Genomic DNA, 15161 nt, shown 5'->3' with positions numbered 1-15161 from the left:
TTAACATTGTGTTTACCTCTCAGATGCGTCTAAAGACACCGTCATGACAGAGAAGCCGAAGTAAGGAGAGCCGTGGTCCAAGGACACCTGAGAGACCGGGAGGGAGACAAACGGAGGACAAAGAGACGACTGTTTCTACTGAGGACCATATAAAGGGAACATCTCAGGGCACACGGACATTACTCTAGTTACTCCTCACAACTAGATTTTACCCCATTGTGGGGGGTTAAGACTTTGTTGCCAGCAATGGATTCCAATGGCAATCCTTCATCCCGGCCTCCTCCGTCTCGAAAAATGAAACAAGCGGAAGCTCTAGAGAGCTTTTTAGCTGTGACCAGTCACTCTGTTGGTCAGTCCCAAACATTTTCAAAAAAAACTTCACTGTGCACTTTTCAATTTAGCTCGTTTGGTAAAGCATAGGTTTGCCACGCCACAGATCCTGGACTCTAATCCCGAGGGAGTCAATTTAGCACAAAGCTGGTCGAACTGCCTGCTTCTCAGCCTCTAGAGAGCTTTCCTCAACCTAACCAGCCTTCTGATCAAAAGCCGGCTCAATGGACAATCAATGTTGGCAGAATCTCAATTTCCACTTCATCACTTGCAGTGTGCAGGTTGATAATGATGAATGTGTATTGCCTTTCCAGAATGAACTGTTGTGGTCTGTGACTGTTGTATTCATAAAGTAACCAGAGTTGGGAAGAGGATGTCTGCTGCTGTTTATGTCAAAACCTCTGCAGCATATCTGGCTGTGATGTTTCAGTATGAGTCGTGTCAGTTTGTGTAGGCGCTGAACAGCATGGCATGCAGGAATGGAGCGCTAACATCTGAACCTAGTCAGACGCTACTGGGCAAGTTAAAGAGACAATATAGAGTATGGAGGCAGTTGGTTAGAGAGAGAACTTTTGTTTATTGGTCTCATCCATCTCTTAAGATATAAACACTTCCTCTACGCCTCTCACACATCAATACGCCACTTAAGACAAGCAGCTTGTAAACATTTGAAAAGCATCAAACAAATATAGAACTGGACAGAACAAAGCAAGAACTGTAGAAGCGAAGTCGATGTGTCATTCAGTTTAAAACACAAAATTTTACATTGCGAGGAAAGGTCGAGGAAATACATCATCAGAAGATACAAATTAAGAAATATGCAACTGATGCCGAGTCCAAGACTTGATGGAGAAAACTTTTTAAGTAGGCTTCATAATCGTTATCCAGCTATTTCATAGTCTTTATGAAAGCTACTGCAAAAATACAATACCTACCAATTCTATTGGACTACAATAAATTCAAATATTTAGATAAAATAATCTTCTGTTGTAGGGCCTAATTAAAAATCATGTAAATCTATGTCATTTGATATATAAAAGATTAGATTTAAGTCTTTGTTTTGCAGTATAAAGTACTTAGTGCATCATTTTATCCTCCCTTTGATTGGGAAAATGTACATTATTCATTAATATGCAAACATCAATATGATCTCTTCAAAGAGGACAGGAAATCTGAGTCGTAGAAAAGTGACAGAATCCAATACTACAGGAACCCCAAAATTTTAAGTGCAAACGTTTCACCACAACATCTGCATTTACAATAGCGACACTATCAAAACACTTTTACATATAAAACATGGATTTAGCTTTCTCTCCATAAGGCTTCGATTCCCAAAACAGCCAATGCCACCGCGGGACAGCCGCTTCCCAAAATACAGAAGAAGAAAACGACATAAAGAAACACATGCGCAAACATTAACATTAAATCAAATGTTGGCTAACAACAGAAAAACCCCAAAATAGCAGACTTCTCACTATCCGGCCGTTACAAAAATAGAAATTAATCTTACAATTCTATTGGTGTTACAGGAAAAATAAAAAGGAGATTAAACAAACAAAAGAACGATAAACAAGTTATATATACTTTCTGAGAAGGTTTGTTATCAAACATTTAAGCGGGTAAGAGCGAGACAGGGCCTAGAAGTGGTAGAACATTGCTCCATCATACTCATGTGCTGCAGGCCTACACCTCGACTCCAATAAAATATGGCCTCGCAAAATGTCCATACGCTGCATATCACCTATGTTGTTGTCTATATGTACAGTAATGCATCCCGAAGAAAACTGCAGCACCTCGAAGGTACTGGACAACATAAGCTATAGCAAACCATATGAGCTGCACTGTAGTCACACACACACACACACACAAAATCCCTCTGAAGCTCTATTCACAACTTCTGGGGCTCTGGTTTGGTCTAAGCAAAGATATGGCATAGAAAACAACGTCAGACCTAAACAGGAGCTATATATTGTTTAACCTATATTACCTATCAAATTCTAGAACTTTATCCACTTGTGAGATAAACTTGGGCTCGGCTGTGGTAAGGCACCGTATCAATATGACTGATTGTAGGCTAAGGGGGCGAGTGTGTTAGTTGAGTAAAAATGAGCATAGCTTTTCCCCTAGAAGATTCGCTGGTTGTACATCCCTGGGTTAGAGAGCGATACACTTAGGTAAAACAAACACTGCGGTGTCGTCAATCCAAGTATCACATGTAAACAAGTTTGATTTACTACTTCCAAGCGTTCGATAACATAGAGATGTGGGGATCTTGCGCTTGAGTCTGTGTCTCAGACTTATGGCTTCAACGTCATTTAGAAAAGAATGGGTGTAGATCTTTCATGGCTGAAACCTCTACAAAGGGGTTTTATATGGCGAGGAAGGTGCTGAAATGCTCCAGAACCTTTGTCTACAGTCCTCAGTTAGGGTTAAAGGTTCATGTATTACAGATGGCTAAGGCTAGGTCAAGGTTAAAGCTAGACTGTTTAGGATCTAGCCACTAGAGGGTGGAGGTATGGTTTGGGTTAAGGTAACGGTGCGTTCACACCGCGAGCGACATGATCAACAAGCCGGTTAAACTGGAAACCGGCCCAATCCACAGTCATCAAAACGATGTAACGTTAAAAATACATGATTTGCCTGTTCAGGACTTTGTAGCTGCAGACCACTACATAGATGCAATCAGAGCCTCTGGCCCCACCCACAGTCTATCAGAATAAAGCCACCCGTCAACCAAGTTGCTCCCAGTGTGAACGCACGATAAGGGTTATGGCTTCACTGTCTCTCGTTCATACCTGAGAACCTACTGGCTGGAGACAGACCAGGCCACACTGGCTTTCAGGACTTTTCTACTGTACATACAGTAGGTGCTAGGGACATTTACATACAGCGACCTATAGAGGAGGTATGGTTCAAGGTTCAGTTCTGATATGGCCACATGTCACGGTAAGACAGTTACGGTAAGGGTCCTATTGGATATGGCTATGGCTATAGTTAGCCAACTCATTCGTTTCCAGAGTATCTAGCACTGTGCACTCAGGCAGTACAGACAAGGCTTGACATTTAACTTCAGGTTAAGAGCTGGGTAAAAGATAAGAGTTTCAGGTAAACATGCAAGGTATCAGGTTAAAGTACTGCCCTTCAACACGAGCAGAAGGAGAAGTTAAGGACAGCTGGTTAAAACATTTAAAAGCGCACAAAGCAACAACATAATCAGCAGAGCAGAAAAAAGGGTAGGAATTGATAACATAAAATATTTGTTGTTTTTTGGCGGTAACACAGTTACACAAGATGAGAAGGAAATTCTACAAAAAGGGCAGATTCAGATATCTGCAATCCCACTGGTGTGTCTGTTCAAATATGAAGCACATTCCTGGCTGCTCAGTGTCCAATCCACATGCAGCGACAGTTGCCATGGAAATTCCTCCCCCTTTCCAATAGCTGTGACTGAGGATCCCATGGAGCCAGACGAAATGAATACAAAAGTATGTAAGGAATTATGGCATCAGTGTATATATGTGTGTGTTGAGAATAGCATCCTCAGGGCGCAAACACTCGCTCAGAATGGTATAAAACAAACCGAATGCGTTACCACCATCCGTTAACCTGGACTGCCAACATCTCTCCAGACCCTCCCTCCGCATGTCTGATTGTAGTGTGAATTCTATGGCAGAGAACTATTAAATTCATCCAAAACTAGAAGCACCAGAGTGGCGGGGAATGGCAATAACGATACTCCCAAATCAATGTCATATATCTGGGAGCAGAAGTCGGAGGCGGGGGAGGGGCCTGGCTGTCTGGGACCCAAGTGCGGTGAGGTGGTGGGGGCTAGGGGGCTACTCCTATGTCTTCTGGGGGTCTGGAGAGATCGGGCCGGGCGTGTTGGTCCCGTCCAGACTGTGCATCGGGATCTGGAACTGGGGGGTGAGGACCGATGGAAACTGGAACAGAGCAGAGCAGAGTGTGTTAGGACAGGCTCGCAATACACCGACTGAAAGAGATTACAAAAGCACTACGTGATGAGGAGGAGGAGGAAGAAGGTATGGTAGATGTACTGACTTGGAATAGGTGGGCTCCTTGGCGGCGTGTGGCCGGGCTGAGCGGAGCGACCGGACTGAGCGTGCTCCAGAAGTGGATGTTGGACAGCAGAGGACTGGGAGTTAGCAACAGAGTGGGAGTCTGTAGAAGAAGGCAGACCAAAACAAATGGTGAGTGGGGGGAATTTTAGCGTCTCATGGTCTGCTGTTTCAGAGGCTTTTCCACTCTGAAAAGAATATCATTCTGGGGGAAACCCTGGATACTTCTGGCATGAAAATGGTCAAATATAAAGATATTAAATACCGGTGCAAAATTTCAGCTATCGACGGCTTTAATTCAAAAATATTGGTATCGACCATCAAGAACCCCCATAAGCTGAACCCTACTGTCTCAAGAAGAAGCAATGCTTGAGAAACCAGAAAGGAAGAATAGATTTCAACCAAGACAATCCAGTAGCCCTGGGCAAAAGCCAGGTGTGTGAGTCAACTGGTGGTCTGAAGCTGGATCTCATGACCAGAGCTGATCTGCTGGGGAGGGACAGAATAATAACAGCATTGTCTGAAGCAGCAGATCTAATAGAGTCCTAAACAGACAGTAGCGCACGCAGTCATGTGGTCTGCAAACAACGCTGCCAATAACAATTAAATGCCATGAAAACCCGAGGCCAGGGAGCCACGCGTCACTGCTACCACCTGCTGGTCAGCAATAGTAAATAGTATCCATCCGTATTCAGAAACTATCTGAAACTAAGAGTGGATGATTTTATGCACTCTAACCCTAATTTATCTAACTGGCAGACCAAAATTAAATAGAAAAAAATCCTAAAAAAATCCTTAAATCTGAAGATTCTTGAGTTTGGTCTAGTAACTGGATCAAGATTCATACTTATTATTGTTTTGACATTGTGTTACCTTTTAGAATTGTCTCAGTTTTTTGCTGAAAACATAGTAGTACGTTTCAATACATCACAGTATGCCACACGTAGTACATCGCCAACACATTTTGCAGTACAGTTTGTGGTAATGTAGTATCTGGTGCTCTGGTGATTTGCTGAAGAGATGCTGTCCATATGGACCCTTTCATCTTCAATGTATTGCATGTGTGTGTATTTGTGTGTGTCTCACATAAACATCCAGACTCAAATTTTCTCTTCTAATTTATTTTTCCATTGCTTTGAACCAACTGCTGTCGTTCCACACTACCAAACCTGAGTTTTAATTAATTTAATTTGGTTTCTATCTACAACTGTCTTATTACTCATGCTGTACTTTTACTGGTTTCCTACCTTGTTTTTATACACGTTTCAAGTCTTGCTGACTGCTGGTGTCTTGTACTTTGTATTTTCCTTCGCTTTTATTTATTTGTTTGCCCTCTGTGGCTTCTTAAGTGCATTGCAACCTCAAGGAAAATTCACTTAAGATGAAGCTAAGCTCTGACCTGTAGCATTGCTGGTGTGAGAGAGGCGGTAGGCAGCGAGGGGCTGCAGAGGTTCATGGGTGGGAAGTCGGAGGCGGTGACCAGCAGAGTCGGCGGGCTGAGTTGCAAGACTTTGGGCGGCTTGCGTGTCTTTGCTGAACTCAGAGTGCTGACTGTGGTGCTGCTGCTCACTGAGGATGAACTGGTGTCGGCCTCCACTACAGCCGCCTCGCCTCCAGACAAACCATTGCCGCTTTCCACCTAGCAGACCGACAGAGAGACGGATGATTTTGAGAAGGGTGTCTCTATTAACAACATTAAAAATCAAATGCATTCAACTGTGAAGAGTGTCTCACATTCACTTTACACTCGTCATATATGGCTGTGTCAGTAAATAAGGAAAGTGTGTGTGTGCTTTAGATAGTGTTTTTCCCCCAAAAAACATATTAATTTCATCTGGTACATTTTTTGTAATATGATAATTGCCCACTGGTTTCACAGTCCAATGTAATATTTCTGAACTTCAAAAAATAACATGGCCATCCTCACTATTACCACAGTACTGCAGTGAAGCACCACTTCTAGACACACTAAATAGAGCTAAATTGTGATTTTTTTATTGCCCGTTTTGTCATACAAGGTGACAAAAAGTTCAATAAATGTGAAAAAACAAATTAAAGTTGAACGGGGCCACATACATGCTGTGTTAAGTCAGTTTAAGTTTAACTGACTTAACACAGCCTTGGATTTTTTGAAAATTAAGTGTTGAGAATTTAGGTTTCCACTTTTGGTGTGGCCATACTTCAACTACCCATGTGTGAGAGTTTGTATGTTTACTAGCCTTGATGTCCTGAGCCTGGGCATCTGTGGGCTGAGAGGATATGGACTCGATGTCGCTGTCGATCACCAGCTCCTGGGAGGAATCAGGCACTATGCTGGGGGAGGGGCTCGGCGAGGTCAGCTCTGATAGGCTGAACTGCGGTTCTGACGGGCGGATGTGTTCAAATGAATAGAGGGAATGGGACGGCAGCGAGGAGTGTGTGGTGATGTCTTCGGCCCTCGGGGGTGGACCTTGGAGAGGATACAACGTTTGGTTGGACATCAGGGCCAGCTCTATGGCAACCTGAGGCGGCGGTGGCGTTGGCTTCGGAGGGGTGTTACCGAACTTGATGACGGACGGCGACGCGTTGGGCTGCGGCGGTTGAGGCGACGCCTCCTGGCTCTGGGCTGCAGCGCTGGCACCCCTCCTGTCAGCCATCTTCTCTGCTGGGTTCTCCATCTTGATGGACTTGAAGAGCTGGCGTCCGTTTTGCAGCGATGTGAGGGTAAAGGAGGTGTACAGGCCAGAGTGGATGTAGTCATTGCGGTTCGACTGCTTGATGCTGGAGCCTGGAGGCCCTGCGCTACCTCCTACCTTGCCCCGGTCCCCAGACTCGCCCTCTTGTAGGGTGCTGTCCCCCCTCTCTGACAGCAGCGGGACACCCCCTGCAACCACATCCCCGCCCTCTGTCCGTGTAACAGTGTCTCCTTTCAGGATATCAGGGTAGGACACAAAGCGATAGACAAACTTCTGACCGTTCACCTTCTTTATGATGTTCTATAGAGAAGAGAGAGAAACCAAAAGGATTATAAAACAAGATACAGGTTTACCTTCTTGGTGCATAAAGTGAGAAGAAAACAAATCCATCATTATCATCTTCACCTCATCCAGTCGAAGCAGGTAGTAAACACACAGTAAGAGCACAAATAAGACTGCAACTCATGTATGAGGGGCCAGAGTGACAGAGAGGGTAAAAAATAGAAGAACAAGACCACAGAAAAGCCCTCTGCGTGGGACAGCTCCATCCTTCCTGTCTATACCAAACTAGCAGCCAATCATGCTGCAGCCAAACATACCAGAGCAGCCCAGCCCAGAACGCCCACAGGGTCAGGCTGTGTTTAGGCCAAACCACAAGCAGAGTGGGAGACAGGCAGAGCTCTGAGACACAGCCGTCATGCTTTGGCTTGCCTTGCGAGGGCCTAGGCAGTAGCAAACAATAACAGAATAACTGACAGTAATCTGCTATTGGATCTGTGCTTGGGGGTAATGGAGTAATATGTCTTTTTCTGCTGCATTTTGCTACTGCTTTAAGAACTGTGACACATGTAGACATTTCTTTTTCAGCACTTATGAAACTGTTACAGCACTTCACAGGCAGTTCTGCATGCCTCATGGGACCCAAAAATCCAGGAATAAGAGATTGGAGGCTTAAATTGAAGTTGATTGTATCTGTATTGGTCAACGTTTCAGTCTGCAGACCTTGTTCCAAGACTTACAAGATATAATGACGGAAACTCAAACACATCAGGCTTAAATACTGACTAACATCATTATCATTATTACTATCCCATGGTAACCAGGGAGTAAAAGCCATTCTCATTACAAATATCCAATCCAATAATCCATCTATATAGGATTCACCGACAAATTTTCAATATTTAACACCAACAGAATGTCAATTTACAAACTCTATTTAGTAGACTCTGATCCACATATATCAACCTCATAGGACCCCTATTAAATGCTGAAGAATAGAAACCCATGGCAGACCTCAGACCAGGCTGTCATAAGTCCATAGGCCCATATAAATCTGTACGGTAAGTAACTAAGAAATGATGGAAGAAGGATTCCCTTTGTAGCAACTTTTTATCCCGGTCTCCTCTCCTGAAGGAGGCAGCTTTATGCTCAATGCCTGTAAATTGTAAGGAGGAAACCGGGTGGTTAAAAGCTGCTAAATGGGCTGCAACTGGTGAAGTCTGATCCTTATTGCACTCTTGTGTTCAGAGATACAAATCTTTAGAGGATGACTTGGGGAAAAAATAATCTCCACGAAAACTGAAGTGTGGGGTGGAATGCTAATGTATAGGATTTGTTCAGTTTGAATACAACAAAATATGTTCCGACATGAAACTTGATTTGTTGGCTGTGGATCCTGCTCAACACCAGAATACATTTAGCAGCTTTCCATCAAATGAAAAAAATGGAACCCCCTACGATTTGGAACTTACAAAAGTTAAAATCAAGATTTTATTATTATTGTTATCATTATTATTATTATCTTTATTATTGATAGCTGTTAAGGTTCTAGGGACGGACAGGGTAGGATCCTGTGAACTACTTTCTGGCATTAAATCCACTGGATGCACAGAAGATGGTCACAGAACTGAAATGTTTGCACTGCACTTTGCATTTTTTTCGCACTTTGGAGTAAAATGGACTTGTATCTCACATGAGAAACCTCCCATCCTTATGTTCTGATAGTGTGTGAGATTCCTAGCCGTTACTCTACCTGTATCAAGAGAAACCTACGCACCAAAAGACTGAGCTTTGACATCAAGTACACAGTGTGTCACTTTCAATCTACTCATGAAATCCACTGCTAGCCTGCAGGAGAGGCGAGTTATGATGCGATTACCTTGTCGTAGTAGTATCTGAGCGCCCTGCTGAGTTTGTCGTAGTTCATGTTGGGCTTGTTCTTGCGGGCCCCCCACAGCCTGGCCACCTCCTCCGCCTGCAGCAGTTTGAACTCCCCTTCCTCATTGGTCCAGCAGATCAGCTGCTCGTTACTGGGATCCAATAAGAGCTGGAGAAGGAACTGCCACAGGGTGACAGAGTTATCCATGTCTCTCACTGGAGGAATGAGACAAAGTGGAAGTGACAGGAGAGAAATCAATTAGACTAGGTGGGCCATAAAAAATGGTGTTTACAGCAGAATAATGTGGGAAACCCTAAACTTAAATGAATATTCCACCCTCGGATACAAGTTATTGAAGACAGAAAAACAACTATCCACTGAATATCCAATATCAAGCTAACTTCACTCTGTTTTTTATGAGTAGGTGGAGAAAGCAATATCGGGAGCACTAGCTGTTGTTGCCAGCAGAGAACCCTTAGGCTACTCCAAATGCAACATGTCTTGTGGCTGCATTGCATTCTGGTCTATTCCAGCTACGGTCATTGGAGAAATTTGTATCTCTGCATCTTCCCTGATGGCTTTTTCTCTGTATAGCCCAATTGTTGAACTTCGGTACAAAATGGCGGTTCTAGAAAGAAGTCCTTGCTCTTTGATTCTGAGGGACTGACACCAAAACCTGACATTAACCTTTGATGTTTTAGATCGCTGCTATCAAACTCCATTGTACCTGAGCTGTAAATATCTCGACATGTCATGAAATGTAAGGTACATTGCTAAGAGCTGCTTTCTAACAGCGTTTTAGGGTGGAGTTTTCCTTTAAGGACACCTATAAAATACACAGAGATATAGCTGCTGACTAGTCCTACTCAAGGCCAAACATCTTGTGCATAACACTGGGGCCATGAGAAAATAAAATGGCCTTCATTGAGTGACGCAGAGGATTCAAAGTCCAGGAAGCGAGGATAGGCATTTACAAAACATAATGTCGCCAAATAGCATTTTTATTGATAGACGAGAACATAGCGGAGGGATACAAACTTGTCCAGCTGCATCCAATTTTGGTGATTAGTTTATATTCTGGTTTTCATGGCGGTCAAGTGCCAAATAACCCCCCCAAAAGTTATTTTGCCAGATTTATTTAGAAATCGAGGAAAATTTAGGCTAATCAAGATAATTATGGATATTGTTTTAACGCCTAGCACTACCAGGATCTCTATAAGACATGTCTCCAGGTGTACAGTGCCTGTTGTCCCTTTGTCTTATGCCAGGGTGGGAAGCTCCACCGACCAAATGATGCTAAATTATGCCTGCTGCAAGTTTGTTTTAACGAGCCATCATTTGCAGGTCCAATTCTCTTCTAAAAATTTTGTTGGATGGTAAAACAGTCAAAGTTGCTAGTGAATTGCAGGTTGTAGAAGCCATTATGACCAGTGAACCTAAAGTTAAAAGCTGCCAATTAAATATAAATTATTTTCATTCTTAAACTGGCAATTTCCCCATAGTGGACCTCTAGATGTCCCATTAAATCTAGGGAGGACACAAAGTGCAAACCGAAGGCCCTATCAATTCCTCTATACACCACAGAATGACAAATTGTCAAAATACCGGCTCTTATTTGTGTTTCTTCTCACCTTGCACCTTTTTTTTTTGCACTGTTTGTTCAATGATGTTGACACATTAAAGAGAAGTTGTTCTTTTCCCCCTCCATCTCAGCCTCTTTGGTTCTTACCCAAACGTTTGTGAGTGGGATTTTACAAACTGAGCTAGCCTATACTATTTATATCCTTATGCACGCACCTATTTAAAGCCTGGGCACAAACATAACCTAATTTGTTATTTCCCCCCTGATTTGAGATCTGAGAACCACAAATGCTCCTTTGTTAAGTGGTATCACTCAGTGGTTGAGTCTCACACCATGCAGCATAAACTTGGGATGCACCAATAACACTTTCCACTGTCAGTGCTAATTCTGAGTGCTAAACTTTAAGTACTGGCTGATACCAAACAACAATATAATCCATTATCTCTACTGACCAATATAGACCTTAGACCATTAGTTTGTGGTCATTAGAAAACATCTGTCCATTAGGAATAAAAAGCATTCATAAACCCATTAGAGGGACCTAACATCATTGTATGTGTGAAAAAGAGAAAATTAAGTCACTTTGCTTTGATTTCTGGCATGTTACATGTGGCCCATGGAAACAGACATTCTCTGACACAAACACCCTATTTGTGCCTGGAACTCACCCAAAATCCAATACCAGCATGGGTAATTGGTGCATTTCTATTTGAGTCTCACAAACAATTCGACCTAAATGTCTGTACGAATTTCCAGCCTTCTTGCCTGTCACCCCATCTGGGTGCATGTCTGTTTGAGGGGCAGCATAATTATAAGTTCTCCAGAGGAAAGTGACAGGTTCCTCCTTTAATAAAGGGAAAGGCTTCCTGCAGACAGCTGAAGTGGTTTGTCTATGCACAGACAAGAGACAGATGGGAGGGCTCCTGCAGTGAGTGACAATGAGAGTGAGGACAAAAGTGAGGACAGGGGCAAGAATATTTACGTACTTAGTGGGGTGGGACAAAATAGAAACACCTAACAATATATGCATATCAAGTAGGCAATAAGGAGTAGAAACTTTGGCTTTAGAGCAGCTTCAGTCCTCCTTGTCCTGCTGTCATACTGCATCCTGAACTGTGGAACTGTAATGGATACTGGACCTTTTCTTCTAGAAGGAAAGCCTCCAGTTGTTTGAGGGATGGAGGAGGTGGAAATCTACTTCCCATAAAGGTGCAGTGGTGTTTAGTGTCTAGATCTGCTGATTGGGGCAAAGGAAGGGGTTTGATTTCATCCTGGTGTTCATGAAACCACTATTGAATATGTTTAGCAGTGTGTATGTGGGCATTATCGTCTTAGAATATGGGACTATCATGAGGGAACAGTGTTTGCACCCTAGGGCCTCATGATCCTCGTCCATTATACCACCATGCAGGGCAATCATCAGACCTAGATGACCACCCATACCATTACAGTGTTCAAGATTGTTCAACTTACCATGTAAAAATTATTTTGCAGTTTTAGTGACTAGTGTACCCTCAATTCAGGCAGTGATTATTTGGCCTCTTTGTAACTCTGTTGAAAACTCACATATTGGCGTAAGGACTGTCTCACCTGTTTTGAAGCTGACACATTGTGCTGATTCGGATTCAGCTGAATAATATTAACATGACTTGCCTGTGTAGCTGCCATTGTAGTTGTTATTTCATTACCTCAAAGTTAAAAGTCTTTTTTTTCTTATGGTGTTTCTGTTATTTTGCCCTCCCCCTGTATTTATACCAGTACATCCAGAAACTGTAATAGTTGCTAGTAGCCTGCATAGACTAACAGATAGATTGGTTGAGCGGTGCACTGTGATCAACCTCATGCTGCAGGTCCAATATCTGATTTGTGTACTCTCTCCCTCTCTCTCTCTGTGTGTGTGTGTGTGTGTGTAAGCTTCTTATGGGGAAGAGTAAATCTGCTCTGACTCATCCAGACCTGCTGGGTTGGAGACACACCCCCACACACAATCTGTCCTAATCTGTCACCGTAAAAACGGGTGAAATCGGGGCAAAAATAGGACAGTGTGATATCTGCTGCCAAGGAATAAGATTACCAATGAGCGTTATGTAACGTCTGACATTAACTATCTACTGTAAGGCAAAGGGGGTTGGATAGAATTTGACACACAGGAACAAACAGGAAACACTGCGATAACGGTTAGGTAGGTTCAATTATTGGACATAGATAGGCAATATTATGACTCTGATTTGAGTGGCTGGTTTCACAGTCAGATACCCAAGCACCCACACGGTGCCCATAACAAGATAAAAGACCACTTGTTGGATGAGTGACAACTAACGCCAGCACCGGCTAGATGTCATTTCCACACTGTTAAAAGTGTATTTCGCAGGATGGACCTCAAATCTTACTTTCGTTTTAGACATGTGTGCAAACCCTCGTTAACTCAAACAAGTCAAGCCGCTAACGTCAGTTTGCTAGGTAGAAGTTAGCTAGCTTAACGTTAGCTTGCCTGCTAACATTACCTCGCTCGCAGAGCCCGCTGGATTTTCGAGTCGTCCAACCGCGTCGAAATATTTCCAAAACATTGCTGTAAAGCTTCCTAGTCAGCCATAGTAAGTCAGTAAACAAGTTGCAAACAAACTGTCAAGCAAATATCTGAGCAGAAAATACATTAAAATGTCTTTGGCTTGTTCTGACGATACAACGTTTGAACAGGAAATTATGCTGCCTTCAAGTGCTCCTCGCAAGCTCCTACATACGAGCGCTAAAGTCGTAAATGAAACTTGTCTCGCATGGCTGCTTTTGTTCATGTAAAGAGTAGTATTTTGGTTGATGGTGGATTATATGAGAACTAAAGTGGCACATAGCTACTTGTGCTGCAGTGTGAAAGGGAGGAAATGCACATTAGCCATATATTAAAAACAAATTATATGGCAACTAAGCTGTAAGTTAAACAAAGAGGGAAAATAGAAACACACAGTAATAACAATCACCATTTACCATTTCACTTGTTGATGCAGCTTCCATGTTCTCCACCCCCTTAACGACACATCTCAGCAACTCGTGTGTGGTGAAAATTTCACTTTCCCTGTCGTATTTACCACTTTGTTGAGTCGTTCATGCGTGTCGCTCAAAATTCCGATGTTTGCGACAGCGTTTGAAAGTGTCATTAAACCCATGCTGAGATCACTTCCTCTCTTGTTTTTGGTGTTGTTTGTTTTTTGTTGTGTTTGTTTTGTTGTTGTTGTTGTTGTTGTTGTTGTTGTAACTTCAGGCTATAGATTTTCTTTATAAAAAATAATAAACATACACATTAACCCACACACGGTTTACTCCTCTGCCAAGTAAAGGCTAATCGAGGCTAATGGTAGTGTTACAACGTCTCCGAGCAGCTTGCCATCTCAAGTGTCCAATTGTACGGAAAAATATAAATAAATGAAACGTATGTAATACAAGTCTTTGCAGTAAACTGAGCAAGAAGTAGGATTTAATATGCATTTATTCCCCTTGCACAATAACTATAGCAGCATTTTTTTTTTTGAAAGATGTCATACAGATATCACAGCAAAACTCCATAAATCCCCTAGAGCAATATCACAGTAATACCAATGGGAATAAAATACCATAAAGTAGGAAAAGGTCACTATAAACTTGCTATTGAGTACCACCGACACAGTATATGTCCCTATATTAATATTATAGGAATATTATTGTAACACCACAGTAGATGAAAAATATCATTAAGTACAATAAGGTCACTATAAACTCACTATTGAGTGCCACAGACACACTGTATGTCCCTCTAGGAGCATTATAGTGATTTTGAATTATGGTGGATTGTGCGTCAGCATCATAAAATTGAGAAGAATGATATTGATGTATCCTCTATACAGAATGTTGGGATTTTCATAAAGGTCAATATAAATACAACCATTTCTATCCTTTTCAGCTTGCATTTCCCTCTACTTAATTGATGGTTACTTGTGTTTAATTGTTGCATAACAGCTGTAAAACAGAATGTTGGGATTTTTTTATAGGCCTATATACACAAATGATGTTTTCAGATTGAATGTCCCTCAAGGAAGATACTCAAGCTGACCAGCAAGTGGCAGTCTAATGCCTCACAGCAGTCACACACACCACCTTCCTCCAGCAGACACTCCAGCCCTCTGCAGTTTGTAGCCTGATCTGAAAGTCAGAAATCTGAGATTAAAGTCAGAATTCTGAGATGATTCAAATCAGAATTATGAGGGAAAAAGTCAGAATTCTGAGATTAAAGTCAGAATTCTGAGATGATTCAAATCAGAATTATGAGGGGAAAAGTCAGAATTCTGAGATTAAAGTCAGAATTCTGAGAT

At 42.4% G+C, this 15161-nt stretch overlaps 2 protein-coding genes across 2 annotated transcripts in view; one reads left to right on the top strand and one right to left on the bottom strand.

Moving 5' to 3' along the window:
* Positions 1-584, top strand: part of slc60a1a (solute carrier family 60 member 1a) — a 10404-nt gene extending 9820 nt beyond the window's left edge. Inside the window, exon 10 of the mRNA XM_071917367.2 lies at positions 24-584. Within this exon, the coding sequence (XP_071773468.2) occupies positions 24-64 (41 nt within the window). The 3' untranslated portion in view covers positions 65-584. The remainder of the gene's footprint in view (positions 1-23) is intronic.
* Positions 585-887: 303 nt separating this feature from the next.
* On the bottom strand, positions 888-13494 carry elk4 (ETS transcription factor ELK4). The gene is made up of 6 exons (XM_078283815.1): positions 13326-13494; positions 9240-9454; positions 6596-7381; positions 5806-6045; positions 4390-4509; positions 888-4271 (listed from the first exon to the last, which is right to left on the bottom strand). Exons 2-6 carry the CDS (start codon positions 9444-9446, stop codon positions 4173-4175), a joined length of 1452 nt encoding a protein of 483 aa, XP_078139941.1. The 5' UTR covers positions 9447-9454; positions 13326-13494; the 3' UTR covers positions 888-4172.
* Between the last annotated feature and the right edge of the window lie 1667 nt (positions 13495-15161).

The sequence above is a fragment of the Centroberyx gerrardi genome, chromosome 5, assembly GCF_048128805.1.
Source record: "Centroberyx gerrardi isolate f3 chromosome 5, fCenGer3.hap1.cur.20231027, whole genome shotgun sequence".
Classification (NCBI taxonomy): domain Eukaryota; kingdom Metazoa; phylum Chordata; class Actinopteri; order Beryciformes; family Berycidae; genus Centroberyx; species Centroberyx gerrardi.
This window is presented reverse-complemented; position numbering and strand designations above follow the sequence as displayed.